This window comes from Leptonychotes weddellii, chromosome 4 (genome assembly GCF_054177405.1).
Source record: "Leptonychotes weddellii isolate Sample4059 chromosome 4, ASM5417740v2, whole genome shotgun sequence".
Lineage (NCBI taxonomy): Eukaryota > Metazoa > Chordata > Mammalia > Carnivora > Phocidae > Leptonychotes > Leptonychotes weddellii.
Window position 1 is genome coordinate 47,441,261 of NC_138372.1, and position 18,613 is coordinate 47,459,873.

Sequence of the window (18,613 nt, forward strand, 5' to 3'; positions counted from 1 at the left end):
AATTTATTTAATTGTGGCAAAATATACCAGTAGTCACAATGCTGTGCAACCATCACCACTGTCTACTTCCAGAACATTTTTATCACCCCAAAAAGAAATGTTGTACCCTTTAAGGGGTCAGTCCCCATTCTCTTCCCATCCCTCAATTCTTGTAACCACTAAATTACTTTCTGTCTCTATGAGTTTGCCTATTTTGGATACTTCATATAATTGGAATAATATAATATTTGGCTTTTTATGTCTGATCTATTTCATGTAAGATAATATTTTCAAGGTTCATCCATGTTGTAGCATGTATCAGTACTTCATTTTTATGCCTGAATAATATTGCATTGTATGGATATACTACATTTTGTTCATCCATGCATCATTTGATGAACATTTGGGTTTCCACCTTTTGGTTATTGTGAATAGTGCCAGTATGAACATTCCTGCATAAGTTTTTGTTTGAACATTTGTTTTTAGTACTCTTCTTCTTTTTTTTTAATTTAAAGATTTTATTTATTTATTCGAGAGAGAGAGAGAGCACAAGCAGGCAGAGCAGCAGCAGAGGCAGAGGGAGAAGCAGGCTCTCTGCTGAGCAAGGAGCCTGATGTGGGGCTCGATCCCAGGACAGCGGGATCATGACCTGAGCCAAAGGCAGATGCCCAACCGACTGAGCCACCCAGGCACCCCTGTTTTCAGTACTCTTGAGTCTACAACCAGGAGTGGGATTTCTGGGTCATATAGTAATTCTGTATTTAACTGATTGAGGAACCATCAAACTGTTTTCCACAGCAGTTATACCATTTTGCATTCCCACCAGTAATGTAATGTATGATGTTTCCAGTTTTTCTACATCCTTGCTAGCACTTGTTATTTTCCTTCCCCGCCCCCCCCCCATCCTACGGGGTGTGAAGTAGTATTTCATTGTGGTTCTGATTTGCATTTCCCTAATACCTAGTGATGTTGAGCATTTTTTAAGGTTTTAAAAACTTTCAAGTTTTTAATTTTGATGAAGTTCAATTTATCTATTATTTCTTTTTGTTGCTTGGGCTTTTGGTGTCATGTCTAACAAACCATTGCCAAATCCAAGGTAATAAAGACTTACTCTCATGTTATTTCTAAGAAGTTTATGGACTTAGCTCTATAGAAGTTTAGGTCTTTGATCTGTTTTGAGTTAATTTTTATATATGGTGTGAGATAGGTAAACAGTTCTTTAGGTGAGCTTTGCTGAAAAGTGGAGAAAAAATAAAAGCAATAATTGGTAGAGAAAGTAGAGTCAAGTGAGGCTTGTTGTTTAAGGTTTTAAGATAGGAGAAATAATGGTGTGGGAATGGTCTATACAGAGGGAACACTGATGATACAGGAGGGAGGTAAGAGTTGTTGGAGCAATACCCCTTGGAAAGGGAGATGGGATCAGACCCAGAGTGTGAATGGAAGGACTGGCTTTGGACAGATGCATGAGTAGTTCACTTTAATAAAAAGAGGCAACAGGGTATATTGGTATAGATGCTGGGAAGAGAGTAGATGTGATGATGGTGGCATCTGTTAAAGTTCTTCTAATTGCTTCAATTCTCTTAACGAAGAAGAAGGCAAGGTCATTAGGCAAGAGCAGGTTGGAGCTGTTGGGATTATGAGACTATGAGGTGTGGATTATTTTTCAAAAGAGATACAGAACAGACTAGAGAAATATATAGTGGTAGACACTTGAATATCATGATCATGTATCTAAAGTGAAAACAGGGGCACCTGGATGGCTCAGTCGGTTAAGCATCGGACTCTTTTGGCTCAGGTCTTGATCTCAGGGTTGTGAGATGAGCTCTGCCTTGGGCTCCTCCACGTTGAGCAGGGAATCTGCTTGAGATTTTCTCTCTACCTCTGCCCGTCCTCCCCGCTGTCTCTCTCTCAAAATAAATAATTCCTTAAAGTGAAAACAGCGTGGGGAAGTGTTTCCTTCAAGAGCAGTTGCTCAGTATGGTTGGAATAAGTACAGGTGGAGAGTTGGGTCTTTCCAGGTTTGTGGTTTTGTCTAGTGAGGATAATGGGCTTGCACAGGGCTTGAGAGTGAAAGCATGGGAGTGATTTTAATGGTTGACCTTAGAATTTAAGCTGGTTAAGAAGGGAAAAGAAGGGCGCCTGGGTGGCTCAGTCGTTAAGCGTCTGCCTTCGGCTCAGGTCATGATCCCAGGGTCCTGGGATCAAGTCCCACATCAGGCTCCCTGCTCGGCAGGAGGCCTGCTTCTCCCTCTCCCACTCCCCCTGCTTGTGTTCCTGCTCTCGCTATTTCTCTGTCAAATAAATAAATAAAATCTTTAAAAAAAAAAAAAGGGAAAAGAAAAAACAACCAAAGGAGTGAGGCAAAGTGAAAGAGGTGGTAGGAATAATGGATTGAAGATGGGATCAAATGATTGTTGGGATCAAAAGATTGTTGAAGTTCCGGAGTGCTGAAAAGGTAGGAGATAGTGGTCAGGATGCAGTTGCTGCGTTGTGATTATGGAGGGATTACAGTCCTGAGTATAACTGAGGGGTGTAGGAATGAAAATGAGATCACTAGAAGAGAGGAGTTCCAGCAAACGAGAAGTCAGGGTGTTGGAAGATCATCTATGTAAAAATTGCCAGGAATGAAGATGAGTAGGGTTGTAGAGAGTGCGTGAGTAAGGAGTTGAAATGACTGAGTAATGAGGGAAGTGACTCTTTTGTTGGTGGATGAGGACAAAGATGAGGACCAACAGGGATAAAGCCTGAGGACATGGAGATTATTAGGGTGGAGAGGCGGATAACTGATGTGGAAGAAGTGATAAAGAGCAAAGGGGTTATCTCCCTCTGTGTCAAGTTGTTTCAGGACTATGGAAAGAACAACAAAACAGGTGAGGTTGAGAGGGCCAAGGGGCAGCGTTTTCCTCAGGGGAAGGGAGCCAGGATTTGTTTTCAACAAGGTGGTGAAGGAAAAGATTTGAGAGAAGAGGTTGAGGATGCAGGGGATTTTGCTGCTTAAATATAAATACTAAGTACCTTGAGGTCAAGGGCTGAGTTATATTCCTCTTTGTATTCCTTTCAGGGCAGTGGTTGTACATAAGTTTTCAATAAATACTTGTATTTAGTAAATGACTATTGAATGAATAAATGGGAAAGAGTTAAGACCCAGAAAGAGAAAATACTGTTTAATGAGCACCTACTACATGCATGTTTTTAACATAAATACATTCTGATTTAAAAAGCATCAAGTAGTGAAATTGAAAGTCCTCTAGTATCTTCTTTTAGTGTGGTAGTTCAATCAGTTTGTAATCCCAGGCCTTACACTGCATATGCTGGTTGATATGGGGAGAAGTCATCCTTCTAAGAAAGGAGGAGAATGCTCAAACCTTTTAAAATAAGGAGACCCAAAATAATAATAATAATGGTAACAAGTATTCAACAACTGCCATCATTAGTAAAAAGTTATTTTATTAAAAAATTAGATAATACTTGTAAAAGAGTTCTTTCAATTATGTAACAATACAAGGTATTACTATGTCCATTTACACCTAAGAAAGACGGTTAAATTAATCATTTGTTCAAGGTCATACAGTAAGTGGCAGAGCTGGGACTAGGACTCAGGTCCCTTTCTTCTTGAGCATTGCCACAGTAGAATCCAGAAGGTAATGAGACCAGTGGTGCTAGTAAGGAGGTCACAGAATTGGGACCTGTGACCCTAAACTCTGTCATAAAGCCAGTAGTTCCATTTATTGGCATTATACTTCCTCTTCCTATACTATTGCTCTTTTCATTTGGCTGCTTTCTACTTGTTTTTTTTTCCGCTTTTCTTTTCTTCTGCCATTATCAACTTGTTTCCTCTTATAATTCTTTGTGTCTGTTGTTCTTGCATCCGTGGCAGAGGACGATCCTGTTATAATTTTAGTTTTTAACTTAGATTAGTAATATGTAACATGGAAGATAATAAAAAAAGAAGTTTGAAACCACTATACTGGGAATTAATTTATTTCCCAAGTAGGATGAAACATGAAAAAGCTCTCTTTCTCTGAATGTTTGAATTTATCTGATCCTTTTCTGTAAGCTGCTGTTTTTTTCTTGTATGACAAGAAAAAAAAGGTTCCATTAATGGAATATTGGAAGAAGCAGTTTTTCATTTATTAGGAGGAGTTGATACCTTGTTTTATGTTTAGACTCACTTAGTTTGGATTGATAAAAAAAATGAACCAGTGATCCATATGGAGACCTTACTGGCTGTTTTTTGTTTGTTTGTTTAGCTACCCCAAAGATCAGACAGACAAAATGTGTTTATATTTTTCACAAGAATTGAAATTCTGTTTCCTAAGATTAAAATATTTTTTCTTTATCATTTTAGACCAGTCTGCTTAGTTTTAAGTGAAATTCCTTTTATGTCTACTTGGTTTTTACTTGTGTCAACATTTAGGTGAGTCAAACCAATATTTATATGTTTTCAGTATAGTTCTCATAAACTCATTTAAAAATTTTTTACAAAGTGATTATGTTTTGAATTAGCAATTCTTTTTGATGTTTTTCCTGTTTTCTCTTAACAGTATGCTACCTCTTCTACTGAAGGATGAACTCCTAATGCCCTCAGTTGTGACAACAATGGCATTTTTTATAGCTTGTGCAATTTCTTTTTCAATATTTGAAAAGACTTCTGAAGAAGAACTGCAATTGAAGTCCTTTTCCATTTCTGTTAGGAAATATCTTCCATGTTTTAAATTTTTTCCCAGAATTATACAATATTTGGTAAGTTGTTCAGTTTTTTTGTTTTTTTTTAAGAGAGAGTGCTGTGAGGGGAGGGGCAGAGAGAGAGGGAGAGAGAGAATCTTAAGCAGGCTCTATGCCCAGTGAGGAGTCCAATGTGGGGCTCAATCTCACAACCTTGAGATCATGACCTGAGCCGAAATCAAGAGTTGGACACTTAACCAACTGTGCCATGAGTTGTTCAGTTTTTAAGGGATGGGACTTAGCATGCCACTGTTAAAAAAAAAAAAAAAAAAAAGTAATACCTTTTTCTTTTATAGCTTTTTTGAGATATAATTCACATAAATTCACCCATAAAATCCACCCATTTAAAGTGTGCAACTTGGTGGTTTTAAGTATGTATATAGAGTTGTACAACCATGACCACAATCTAATTTTAGATTATTTCCATCACCCCAAAAAGGAACCCTCTTTCCATTAGCAGCCATATCCCATTCCACCCTAAACTCCAGCCGTGGACAGCCAGTAATATACTTTTTGTACCTACATATTTACCAATCTGGACATTCCAAAAAATGGAATGTATTAGTTTGCTTTGCCATAACAAAATACCACAGACTGGGTGGCTTAAGTAACAGAAATGTATTTTCTTAGAGTTCTGGAGGCTTGAAGTCCAAAATCAAGGTGCCTTGGGCGCCTGGGTGGCTCAGTTGTTAAGCGTCTGCCTTCGGCTCAGGTCATGATCCCAGGGTCCTGTGATCGAGTCCCATATCGGGCTCCCTGCTCAGCGGGAAGCCTGCTTCTCCCTCCCCCACTCCCCCTGCTTGTGTTCCCTGTCTCGCTGTCTCTCTCTCTGTTGAAAAAAAAAAAAAAAATCAAGGTGCCTCATCAAGGTTTCTGGTGAGGCCTTTCTTTCTGGGTTATAGGCAACCTTGCTGTGGCCTCATATGGCCTCTTCTTTGTGTGGGTGTGTAGAGAGTTCTGTGGTGGCTCTTCCTCTTCTTATAAGAACACTAATCCTATCAAATTAGGGCCCCTCCTTTACTACCTCAATTTAACCTTCCTAAAGTTTCTGTCTCCAAATGCATTCACGTTGGGGGTTGGGACTACAACATATGAATTTTGTGGGGACATAATTCAGACCATAACATGGAATCATAGAAAATGTAGTCGGGGCGCCTGGATGGTTTAGTGGAGCATCGACTCTTGATCTCAGCTCAGGTCTTGATCTCAGGGTTGGGGGTTTGATCCCCATGTTGGACTCCATGCTGGACATGGAGCCTACTTTAAAAAAAAAAATGTAGGCTTTTATAACTGGCTACTTTCACTCAGCATAATGTTTTTGAGGTTCATCCGTGTTGTAGCATGCATGAATACTTCATTCTTTTTTATTGCCATACTATATTCCATTGTAATGGACATTATCTGTTCATCAGCTTTTTTTTTTTAAGATTTTATTTATCTTTTTATGTGCTCTTTGGCCATTTGTGTTATCTTCTTTGGAGAAATGCCTATTCATATCCGTTGCCCATTTTTAATTGGCTTGTCTTTTTGAGTTGTAAGAGTTCTTTATACATTCTTGATATAGGTCCCTGACCAGATACATGATTTGGAAATATTTCTCCTATTATGTAGATTTCCTTCACTTTTTTTTTTTTAAAGATTTTATTTGACAGAGACACAGTGAGAGAGGGAACACAAGCAGGGGGAGTGGGAGAGGGAGAAACAGGCTTCCCGCAGAGCAGGGAGCCTGATGTGGGGCTCGATCCCAGGATGCTGGGATCATGACCTGAGCCGAAGGCAGACGCTTAACGACTGAGCCACCCAGGTGCCCCAAATTTTGACATTTTTTAATTGAGTTAAAAATATAGGCCATTTCCGTTGTGATTTCTTCTTTGGTTCATTAATTACTTAGAAACTTGTTCAGTTTCCAAATATTTGGGGATTTCCCAGGGGTGCCTGGCTAAGTCGGTTAAGTGTCCGACTCATGATTTTCATTGTCATGATCTCATGGGTCATGAGGTAGAGCCCTGTGTGGGGCTCCTTGCTCAGCCAGGAATCTGCTTGAGATTCTCTCTCTCCTTCTCCCTCTGTTCCCAACCCCCCTCCCCACCCTGCACAAGTGCTCTCTCTCTCAAGTAAATAAATAAATCTTCATCTATTTGGGGTTTCCCAGATTTCTTTGTTTTTGTATTTTCATTTAATTCCAGTGTGTTTAGAGAACACACTTTGTATCATTTCAGTGTTTTCAAATGTATTGACTTTGTTTTTGTTAATTCTTTCTTCATTTTGAAGAGTATTTTTTTTTTTAAAGATTTTATTTGAGAGAGAGAGAGTGCATAAACGGGGGCGGGGGGGGTGGTGGTCAGAAGGAGAGGCAGACTCCCTGCTGAGCATGGAGCCCGATGTGGGACTCGGTCCCAGGACTCCAGGATCATGACCTGAGTCAAAGGCAGTCGCTAAGCCAACTGAACCACCCTGAAGGGTATTTTTGCTAGAGAAGGAATTCTTGTCTTTTTCTCCTTTCAGCAATTTGAATGTCATCCATCCCACTGCCTTGTGGCCTCAGTGTTTTCTGATGAGAAGTCAGCTGTTAATCTTATTAAGGATAGCTTGTACTTGTAGTTTTAGATGCTTATTACATATGCATTTGAATGAGTCTGGAGTTTAGGGGCGAGAGGTCCAGGCTGGAGACAATAATTTGAGTCTTTGGCATAGAGATGAGAATTAGTCATGTCACTGAATGAGCTCACCAAAGGTGTGAGTATATTAGACGACTAAGTACTGAGCCTTGGGATATTACAATGCATAGAGGTAGGGGACATGAGAAGGAACCAGCAAAGCTGTCTGAGAAGGATTAACTATTGAGGTGGGAAGAAACCAGAAGAGTATAGTGTTACGGAAGTTAAGGAAGTGTTTCAAGGAGATGGGAGTGATGTGCTATTTCAGATGCTATTGAGATATAGTTTCATTGGATCAACTGAGGTAAAAATCTAATTGGTTTGGATTCAATAATGAATGGAAAGGGAACTGGATGCAGTAAGTTATAGGCAACTCCTTTGGGAAACTTTGCTGTAAACAGAAGCAGACAAATGGGGTAATAGCTGGAGTTTGTTTAAAGCAGGAGGAATTTTAGGGCACCTGGGTGGCTCAGTCAGTTAAGCGTCTACCTTTGGCTCAGGTCATGATCACAGGGTCCTGGGATCAAGCCCTGCATTGGGCTCCCTGCTCAGCGGGGAGTCTGCTTCTCCCTCTGTCCCTCACCCCACTCGTGCTCTCTCTCTCTCGCTCTCTCTTTCAAATGAATAAATAAAATCTTTAAAAAAAAAAAAAATAAAGTAGGAGGAATTTTAACATACCCCTTAACACTGATTCAGGATCATAGTGTCATGACATTTCAACCAGTCCCATATTTCTTATTTGAAACTTTCTTCTTTTTAAGATTTTCTTTATTTAAGAGGGGAGGGAGCAGTGGGGGAGGAAAAGGGAGAGGGAGGGGGAAAGAATCTCAAGCAAACTCTGTTCTGAGTGTAGAGCCTGATTTGAGGCTCGGTCTCACAACCCTGAGATCATGACCTGAGCCAAAACCAAGAGTCAGAAACAACTGACTGAGCCATGCAGGTGCCCATTAAGTTTGAAACTTTAAATTTGATGATTTCACTTCAGAAGTTTTTACTTTTCAATAAGGTTGACAGGGATTTTCCCTTTGGAGGATATTTGCGGCCTGTTTATACCTGTTTGTCAGCTTTTTTGGTTACTATCCTTCCCAGGCTTCCATCTGGAATGAGCACTGCATTACTCTATTCAGGTTTTTAAATCCTGTTATAATATAGCCATTAAAACATCTTTTTGGGTTCCATTTATGTCCCACATCCTTCATGAAAGTCACTATGATTTCTGCTTGCTTTCTACATTTACTTAAGCAGCTTCTGTGTACTTACGTGCTATGGCAGGGTAAAATGACTAAGATCTGGCTGGTCCTTGTCTTAAAGGAGCTCACAGTCTAGAGCTAAACTGTCCAATACGGAAGGGGCGCCTGGGTGGCTCATTTGGTTAGGCATCTGACTCTTGATTTCAGCTCAGGTAATGATCACAGGGTCCTGGGATCGAGCCCTGCATGGGGCTCCATGCTCAGGAGGGGGTCTGCTTGAGGTTCTCTTCCATCTTCCCCTCCTCCTCTCCTCTGTGCACACACTCTCTCTCTCTCTCAAATAATAAGTAAATCTTAAAAAAAAAAACTACAATACAGTAATCACTAGACACGTTAAAAATTTAAACTTAGTAAAATTAAATAAAAAATTCAGCTCAGTCACAATAGGCATGTTTTGAATGCTCAATGGCCACATGTAGTTAGCAGTTACTCTTTTGATGTACACAGGTATAGAACATTTCCATCATTGCAGAAAGTTCTATTGTACAGTGCACTCATCTAAAGAAAACTGACTGCTACACAATTACAATAAATGAAGTATTTTTACTACTCACTTTGGCATTTAATAAAATGTGACCTTGTGATTTTATTTAATTAGTTCATGTATTCCCCTAATCAAATTGAAAACTCTTTGAGGCCAGATTACATTTTCTTTCATATGCTCCACCATGACTTACTGCAGCATTAGCTCATTGAAAGTGTTCCATGAATATGAAATGCAATTTTCTATTTGCCATGGAAGGCTTTTTTATAGACAAGTTCTGAGATTAGCTCAAGACCCTGGAGCATACCCTGAATTTAACCCTAACTAGCAATATTGTCTGTTCCAGATAACTTTCTTTAGTACTTGGGTGGTATTAAGTATGATAGGGGTTGTTAGGCTTTGGCTACACATGGGAATCATGTGGAAAGCTTTTAAATCCCGAGGCCTACCCCAGAAACTCTGATTTAATTGGTCTGAAGTGTGGCCTGGCATTGAGATTTTTATACCTACCCCCAGATGATTCTAATATGTGGCCTAGGTTGAGATCCACCAGTAGAAGAGATTGGACCCCCACCCTTCACCTTCAATTCTGCTCACTTACAGCTATAAGTAAATATTACCAGTACATTTAAATTTATCTTTTATATTACTCAGTAATGTTTTTTTCCCTCCTTACAGTTTCTTATCTCAGTCATCACTATGGTACTTCTGACACTGATAACTATCACACTGGAACCTCCTCAGAAACTACCGGACTTATTTTCCGTATTGATTTGTTTTGTATCCTGCTTGAACTTCCTGTTCTTCTTGGTATACTTTAACATTATAATCATGTGGGATTCCAAAAATCGAAGAAATCAGAAGAAAATCAACTAATTCTGTCTCCACAAACAAATGTGAAAGTATTAACAGTGCTTAAAGGTTTTTTTTTTTTAACTTTTTTGCTATGTATAAATGAAATGATCATTTTGAGAATCACATAGGGAAAAAGTGGTGAAAAGTCATTGTTGTCCATATACAAAATAAATGTATATGGGGACCCAAGCCCAGTGGAGGCTTTTATTTTCTAACTATAGAGTGGCCAAGACATATTGTAGTTTTATTAATATTCAGTTATCCAAGTGGGAAAATAAGAGAAAATGCCCTTAATCCACAGTGTTTACTCAGGAAATGTACTCTACAATTTGTTGTCTTAAAAAGAAATCTGCAAATCCAGTGAGCCTACTGGGAAAATCAAGTCCTTCTTTTTAAAGGAAATCATGAATTTTGGTATTTAAATTTAGTTTTTGTTACATTTTAGAATGCAAGTAATGTATATTTCATTCTTTAGAAATTATATCTCAGGGATTAAATTTGTGATGATCTTTTTAATTACTGTGAGAAGGCAATTTAAAGTGCTTGAAGTTTGAACATGCCTTATTACATGTGGAAATTTGATTTCTTTATAAAAAGGCAGAGAGATTAGACCATGTTCTTATTTCCAAAAATGCTAATTTACTTTAATACAATTAAACAGTGAATTTTACTGAATTTAAGTGTTTTTTTTTTTTAATTTCCCATGTTCACTAGTTCTAAACTTCTAGGATCATTCTGTGTAAGTTAAATGGTTTTATACAAGATTTCATCCTTTTGATCTTTTTTGAGTGGTTCAAGATTACCACTTCCATAAGCATTGATTCGTATCATGTTTCATGTTAACTTGGCCCTGTTAATAACGTATATCATTCTATATTAGGAGAAGCTCATCTTTACTATCATATTCAATTGGCAAAAATAATGTCATATCTATGTTATAGTTTCTTATGTAAAGATTGATCTTTTGGGAGGGCAGGGGGAAAAAAAGATGTGTTCTCTTTAGTCTCTGTGTTAAGAATAAAACAATTATTTTCACATCAACCTATGGTTTTTAATGAATATATTTCTTTCATAAGACATCTGTTAAAGTATATTGACTAAGTGGTGATATATTTTAAAACAGTGAACATATATACACAAAGAAAATCTGGTTCTAGACATGGACAGCCACAGGCCGCAAGAAGGTATGTGCTTCTAAGTCTGATAAAGGAAGTCGGTTTAGACAAAGCAAAAATCAGGAAGTATTTCTTTCTCAAAGCAAATGTGCATAAAGACTCAAAGGGCAGGTCAGCACAGAAAAGCAGCCTTGAATCATTGCCGAATCAGCAGGAACATCGCTGTCCATGGTCACCATCTGTAATCACTGTGCCCAAATGTCAGCATCTTGGCTGGCTGGTGTAGTCCTATTTTTTTATTTTTTGTAATAGCATACATGGGTTTAACACGGGATGCTGATTTAAATCAGTGATGAGGAAGTCCTAGCTTCTAAATAACTGGAGCAGAGAAACATTTAAAAATAAAAGTATATTATATAAATAATAAAGTAGAATGCACCCATATTCAAGGTATCTTAAACGTAAATCCTCTAAATACACGTTTTCCTCAGAAATTTAATCATATTGAGTAACACTGTAGCTTTTATGGAGACCTGTAGCAACTACCTCATAAGTCAAGTATCTCTTATATCCATTAGAAGCCAATTTAAGAAGAGTCCACTTTGACCTTTGAAGGATTAGGTTCCAAAATACCAAAAATGTCCATTGATGAATTAAGATCACAGAAACAGGCAATTCCAAAGTACTTCTCTCAGCTACACTCAGGCTTATTGGGATGTTATAATATAAAGATATTTAGATAATGCAAAAATATTGAAGATTTCTCAGTTACTTCACTAATATATACCTGTCAAGGAATGAACCCTTCCAAGTTACTTTCAAGCTCATTTTAGAGGGAAGGGCTGTTTCTGAGAAATACAGTTTTCTGTTACCAATGAACTTAGGCTTGCTTCTTAAAATGAAGAGCATGTTCATGTATCAAATATGAAGCATACAGAAGCCATTTTCCCTTGAGGCGTTAAGGAGGGGAGAAAAATCCCAGATGTAGCATTCTGTCCAAATGATAAACCACAACTGAGTGAGTGAAACATTTACAAAAGTCAAGGCAGCCAAAGGAGCCTCTCTGTTCAATAGAAAGAGTAAAAGATGGATAGGATGTAACTAAATAATGGTTGGAGTAACACAGGGGTTTCAAGTCTCAATTGGTCTCTTCTGTTACGTTCATTGGAAGATCAGGGCCAAGTGTATCCCCCCCCTCCCCCACCGCCTTCCTCCATGCCATACCCCGCCTTCCTCCATGCCATACCCCCCTCCCCCCCATATAAACATTAGTTTTGTGTGTGGATCTTTCTGCTTTGTCCTTCATGTGGCCTCCAAGGGTGATAAAGCGAGAGTCATCTGATCTACAATGAAGAGAACTGGGAAATGATTCTTAGCAGACCCAGCTGTTCTGAAAGGCAAAAGCTTAGTGTATTGAGGTCAAACATACAGTAACTGACTTAATAGCATTAAGCACATACCTACATAACTTGCATTATATATGCAACCAATCTATTTCTTAACCCTTTTTTTCCTGACTAATACAAGTTTCTTTATATGCTTTGGCTTACATCCTAAGGTTAGTTTTCAATGCTAGAACACAAAGGAATTAGCCTTTTTGGTATATTTAGGTAATGTCCTATTATAAGGTCTGTATCACAAAGTGTTCTTAGTATTTAGCAGACAGATTATCTTTAAAATCTTATTTAAATAGTACCAATAAAATCATTTGTGAAGGGAATTAGGTTTAATAGTTAATTGATGTCATTTAATAGTTTTTAAAAACTCATTTTCATTTTAAGAGGTAAATCTGAAGTTTATCTAAATGGAGAATCAGTTATTTTCAAACTTAAGTTAAATTTTGTTTCAGATTTTCATATAGTATTTTTATTTACATGATACAGTAATATACAAATTTTGTCAAGACTTAGGGCAAGTACCAAGGGAACAGTATTTTTTCCCCTGTAGAGATGGTCAAAGAAAAATACAGAGGTTTTAAAAAAAACATGTCATTAATTTATAACATATCCTGTGATTCCCATTTCCCCTTTATTTTGTGATAGAACGAGGATGATACAAAATAACACCAGAAAAATAGAAATTTAAATTAATGCTTCAAAGTAATTTGCAGGTGATCACATACCCCATAAAAAAGTTCTTTTCTTTAAATTCAGTAGAATCTGTGTAGTTCAGTTTAAGAACAACTTCATATTTAAAAATATATTTGTACTGAAAAATGCATTTTATAAAAGGAGGTGTGAAAAATTTAAAACTTTGAATATAGTTTTTTTGTATAAGCATAGAAATAACTAGAGTATAAAAACTCATCCCTGAGATAGTGGCTACACAATAAACTTCTAGAAAAATTTTAGAAGTTTAAAAAGAATCTAATACGCATTTGGGGCTTTACATGGGAAAGTGGTACCTAATTCCACTCACCATTAAATTTAATCTGAGTTTTAAAACATTTTACCAAAATGCCATCTTCATAAATGCTTTAAATCTATCCACAAATGCTAAAAGGATACGGAAGTGTATGTGATACAGAATAGAAGTTAATATCCTCTTCTACATGTTGGCTTACTTTAAAGGGTCAAGAAGAAATGTATTATTTACATTGAGATTATCTACTGGTGTGTGTAGAAAGTTTAAATTAGCTGCAAGAAATTTTATCTAGACACGCACCTGCCTGGTGCTATGATCTGGTATTTACTGGGCAGATTAATTACAAACATTTCTTCTGTTCCTTTAAATACGATCAGGCAGATGCAGAAGAAGTTGGTTTTCACAGTAAGTGCATTTCTTTTAAATGCCTGCAGGATATAAAAGATGATTATTAAATCAAGAATTAGTTTCCAAATTAACATGCATCTATACACTACTTAAATGATTTAAACAACCCATTTACCATGTAATTTGGTACCTAGTTTAGATACTGATAATCTCTCATTTGCTTATTTTTGGGTCTTCTAACAAGATTTACCTTCACAAATAATTGTCAATAGGGCTACTCAGACATCACACTCTTCACTTTATGTGAAGATCGATCTTGAACTACTTCTGAGAGATTTCTAAAACTCCTACATGACCTACTTGCTGAAAACACCAAAATCTACACGCCTTTTGTTATAAGCCTTAAGGGCCTTTCAGCAGGTGTTTCCTCCAACAGCTGCCCCCCCAAAAAAGAGACTGTATTTACTGGCATTCCTATTCAGAGCATGTCCCTCTGGGGCCTCCTAGTGGTGGCAGAAGTTCTTGTCGTTTGGTTTAGAAGCCATTGGCAAGTGATGGCATATTTCCCATAGGGCTCGTGGACCTTTCACTCCTGAAATATCCCCTTCCATACTTACATTGGCAGCTATTAAGAAGTAATGCATGGCAGGCTCCTATATTTCCGTATTCATGGGAGTCCACATATATTCTTTTCCTAGAAGAAGGTAGGTTGCCAACCTGACAACCACCAACTCTTGCCAATTTGAGTCTGGTCTGGATTCCTATAGAAGATTTTAAGCACTCTAGTGTTCACTTAATATCCCTACAGGTTACTGATACACAGTTATCAGAACTAATGATAATACTATATAGGAAAGTAAGACTATATTAGTTACTATGGGGGAGATGCTAGTTAAGTTTATTTTGTACAATCCCACAAGGTAAATATCAGTCCCATTTTATAATTAAGGGGTTTAGGGCAACCAAGTTCCTTGTTAAGGCCACAGAGCTAAGTAGATAACAGAGCTGGTGCTGGACATGTAATCCAAATCCTGTCCTCTGTTATAATGCCAGACCATGCAAAGGAGTTTCATCAATTGATCAGGACTGCTAGAAGTGTGCTGAGAAAGATTCTGACACCAAATTCAGGATCCAGCAAAAATAAAGACTGTGATCAATGTGATATATGTCACAACACAAGAATACAGTAGCATGTATATTATCTCTACACTGCCATACTGGTTCTGGAGAGGAATGTCTCAGAACACAAAAAGCAATTCAGAGACAGTGATGCAGTTCATGAGCAGTATTTTGACAGGAATTATCATTCATATAGCAATTATATTCTTTCTAAAACATATTTTGGATTGTTGCTTCCCTAATAATCTTCACTGGTCTACTTCTGCCTAATGAATAAAGTCTGAACCGATTAAGCCTGGTGATCATAACTGTCAATGATGTGGTTGAACCTACTTGTTTAGTCATTCTGCTTTTCTGCCTTTTGTGTTCATGTTGTTCTCTCTGCCTGGTATGTTTATACAGCCCATCAAAATGACCCATTTCTCAAGTTCAAACTTCCTAGTAAAGTACAAAGTTTCCATTACTAGGGTCTGGATGGTCCTCTGTCAGAGATAATGCAGAGTGGAATAACTAGAATTATTTTAATATCATGAACTCTTAAATAATGACCTAATCACTCTATCCTGAGGTCATCTATGTCTGTTGTGTCTTCCTATACTGTTGCTTATTCTTCATTTGGTTCTTAGGAATGTTTATACTCCTTAGTCTGAAGAGGAAGGAACTGTCAACTCTTCTGCTCTCTCTACCCCATGGAGGAGTGACAAACGTGACTGGCCAAAGTCCAGAACATCAATCCATATTTTACTGGTAATATTATATGTCACTCTTCTTACACAACACCCTTTCCCTGTCTACTCTCAAGTCCAATGGGTCCTTGTGCTTCCTAATTTCATGTTGTAAGGAGACCAGCCCATTCTGTTGATCTCGTCTGTAATCAAGCATAGGCAGGTCTGTGGTCTTTTCTATTGTAGAGGTACATGGACATGGGGTTTATTTCAAAGATCCAGCTTTCTCCTCAGGTTCAAGATTGAGATTCAAAGGGTTCAAGATTTAGACTCAGTGTGGGAGAGACGAGATTCCACTTCTGCCTTAGGCACACTCCATATTAGTTACCCTAAGCTTCTGCCAGAGGGCCTGCCATGTTAGAGGTTATCAGTTCCTCCACTAATCAAGTTGAGACTTTGATCCTAAATGGACTCATCCTTTTTTGTGCTTGCTATTGCCAGAATCCTGGAAAGAAGAGGGTTCTGAACTTGTATTGCTCTTCATATCTTGCCTTATATTATTATCGTTTCATGTATAGAATATAAATCTTGTCTCTTTAGCTTGATGACTGGGTTTTAAAAGGTTGGCATTGTGCAAATGCTATGTTTATACTAAGCCTCATAGTTTTGTTAACCAAGTGATTTATCCAGGTAAGCTGTGGTCACATTAGGGAGAGTTCTGAATGTTAGTATAAATTTGGATTTTACTATGAATATGGTAGAGTGATTCCTTCTTAAGCATGATCTATCCAGTAGCAGGACAGGCTGTAGGAAAGAAGGACCAAAGGGCAGAAAGGCAGGTTACAGTAGGGATGATGAGGTCATAAGGAATAAACTAGTGCCGGGGGCATGGGAGGGAGAGGTAAACATTTTTAGAAGTTATCTGACCGCCTGGCAGCAGTTGCACATATGGGCACACAAAAGGGACAGAATTTTGAGGTTTTGAGCCTTATTACTGGGTGAATGTAATCCCTAGAAAGGTAGAATGAGGAAGAAATTTGGGGGAAAATGATGAAATTAGGGTACCTGGGGGACAATATATGGCAGCTGATATTGTGGGTTTACGGAGAGTCAAAAATGGATTTGGAAACCATAAATTGCACTAAGGTGAGAACTAGGGTCAAGGAATGGGTGAGATCATGAGGAAAGCACCCAAAGTAAGAAGAAAACACAGTCAAAAGAACCCAGGGAAATGCCTCAAAGGTTTAGTCCAGTTTCATTTCATTGTTATTTCTCTCCACTGCTTCCCACTAAAAGGGAAGTTGAGTAGTAGGTCAACCTTCATTCTTGCAAGTTTTTTCTAAGTACTACTCATATTAAAGACTCAGAAGAACACCCTTAATATTCTAATCTTTATTAGAATCCAGGAACACAAAGCTATACTCAGTACTCTAAGTTCCCCAAAGTTCATGAATGACCATCATATACTAAATGTGTATGTTATTAGCCAGATGTATAACTGTAACTATGTATTTATGATCGCCCTCTAATAGTTGTCTGTTGGACTGCTATGGACCCGAAATTGTACAAAATGTTTAACCCTATAATGAGTACATGTGTATATGTATATATATTAGATCCTTACTATTGCATAGGATCTAAAACCTTTGACCAGCAGTGAAACCTGACACTCATAGTTTACTATTGTGAGTGGGCAAAGCAAAGACTCTGGTACCAGCCTACTCAGGTTAGTATCCTGGCTCTGTCTCTGAGGTAATTCTAGAACAAGGTTATTAACCTCTTTGTGCCTCAGTTTCCTCACCTATAAAATAAAGACAATAACTGTATATCATGTAAGTTGTTAAAAAGGTTGAATGGAATCTGTATGAAGTGCTTACTATAGTACCTGGCATGTTGACAGTGCCTAATAAGTATCAGCTATTATTATAAACTATTATTTGTTGCATACAACAGAATAAACATTTTAATGAATGAAAAGTGACACAATTTTGTATATAAGATGCTTTGCAAATATTTTTAAAAACCGTTGGTTAGGAAGCTAATACTAATCGTTTGAAATACCATTTCCAAAGAAAAGTATTTTCAGTATAGAATTTATTTTGCCTTAATTTTTTTCTAAGAGATAATCTCTTAGAAATAAAGCAAGTTATTTACACCTCATAGCAGGCAACATCTGGTTAGCTTCTAAGAATCTTAATTAATACTGATGCCACTAAGTGTGGGGTAGGCTAGTTCTTAACGCGAACCTTCAGTTACAGGCACATTAGACGCTAATATCACATTATGACTCATATTGCTTCTAGCTAGTATGTTCTAATAAGCTAGTTATAAATCTATCATTTTTACTTATATTGCTGAATCTACAGGGAACTGTTCTGAAGGAAAGATACACTAATTAATATATAACTATTTACTTAATTCAGCACATTTCCAAATTGATAGAATCGTTCTATCTTGTTCAGTTACATGTGTCCTACAGAAACTATAACCCACCTATCAGTACCTAGTTAGTTATTTATAAAGGTGCTAAATCAAGAGCCCTCTATACACTCACCTAAAAATATGGGCTTTTTGACTTTTAAAGCTAGGCTAATGAGCTCAACAGTTCTTTTCAATCAGCCTCTCATACAACTTGTCAGACTATCCTATTATTTATAAAAAGATTAAATATAATTTCAAAAACACCTCCAAAGCTCACTCCCTATTTTATTCATAGACAGACAGTACCAAATTTGAGAATATAAATAAAATGTTTCCACCTGAACAAAACAGTGAAATTTAACAAGGCTAACCTTAATTAGAATGGTGAAACCCTACCTCAGTTTAAAATGCCTTTAAGGAATTCATAGCTGTCAAGATGATATAATTCTATAAGAAAGAAAAAAAGATTTTTTTCAGAAAACAAGTCAAAGTAAGTTGTCACAGTATTCACAGTATATGATGTAGAATAAATGCTTAATCAAATGAAATTAAAGAACCTAAACCTAGGGCGCCTGGGTGGCTCAGTCGTTAGGCGTCTGCCTTCGGCTCAGGTCATGATCCCAGGGTCCTG

At 37.5% G+C, this 18,613-nt stretch overlaps 2 protein-coding genes across 8 annotated transcripts in view; one reads left to right on the forward strand and one right to left on the reverse strand.

The window, feature by feature from the left end:
• Nucleotides 1-10,991, forward strand: part of ALG6 (ALG6 alpha-1,3-glucosyltransferase) — a 60,538-nt gene extending 49,547 nt beyond the window's left edge. For all 5 annotated transcript variants that reach the window (XM_081818542.1, XM_031037222.2, XM_081818543.1 and 2 more), the window contains 3 exons: nt 4,328-4,396; nt 4,524-4,722; nt 9,774-10,991. In XM_081818542.1, the coding sequence (XP_081674668.1) occupies nt 4,328-4,396; nt 4,524-4,722; nt 9,774-9,971 (466 nt within the window). In that variant the 3' untranslated portion in view covers nt 9,972-10,991. The remainder of the gene's footprint in view (nt 1-4,327; nt 4,397-4,523; nt 4,723-9,773) is intronic.
• ITGB3BP (integrin subunit beta 3 binding protein) overlaps nt 9,979-18,613 on the reverse strand; it is a 47,301-nt gene continuing 38,666 nt past the window's right edge. Inside the window, exons 7-8 of one of the 3 annotated variants that reach the window (XM_081818545.1) lie at nt 18,379-18,429; nt 9,979-13,857 (exon numbers count right to left, since the gene is read on the reverse strand). In XM_081818545.1, coding sequence (XP_081674671.1) covers nt 18,380-18,429 — 50 coding nt within the window. In that variant the 3' untranslated portion in view covers nt 9,979-13,857; nt 18,379. Of the gene's footprint in view, nt 13,858-18,378; nt 18,540-18,613 lie in introns of those variants that run through there. The other 2 variants (XM_081818544.1, XR_014144891.1) reach the window with 2 other exon arrangements.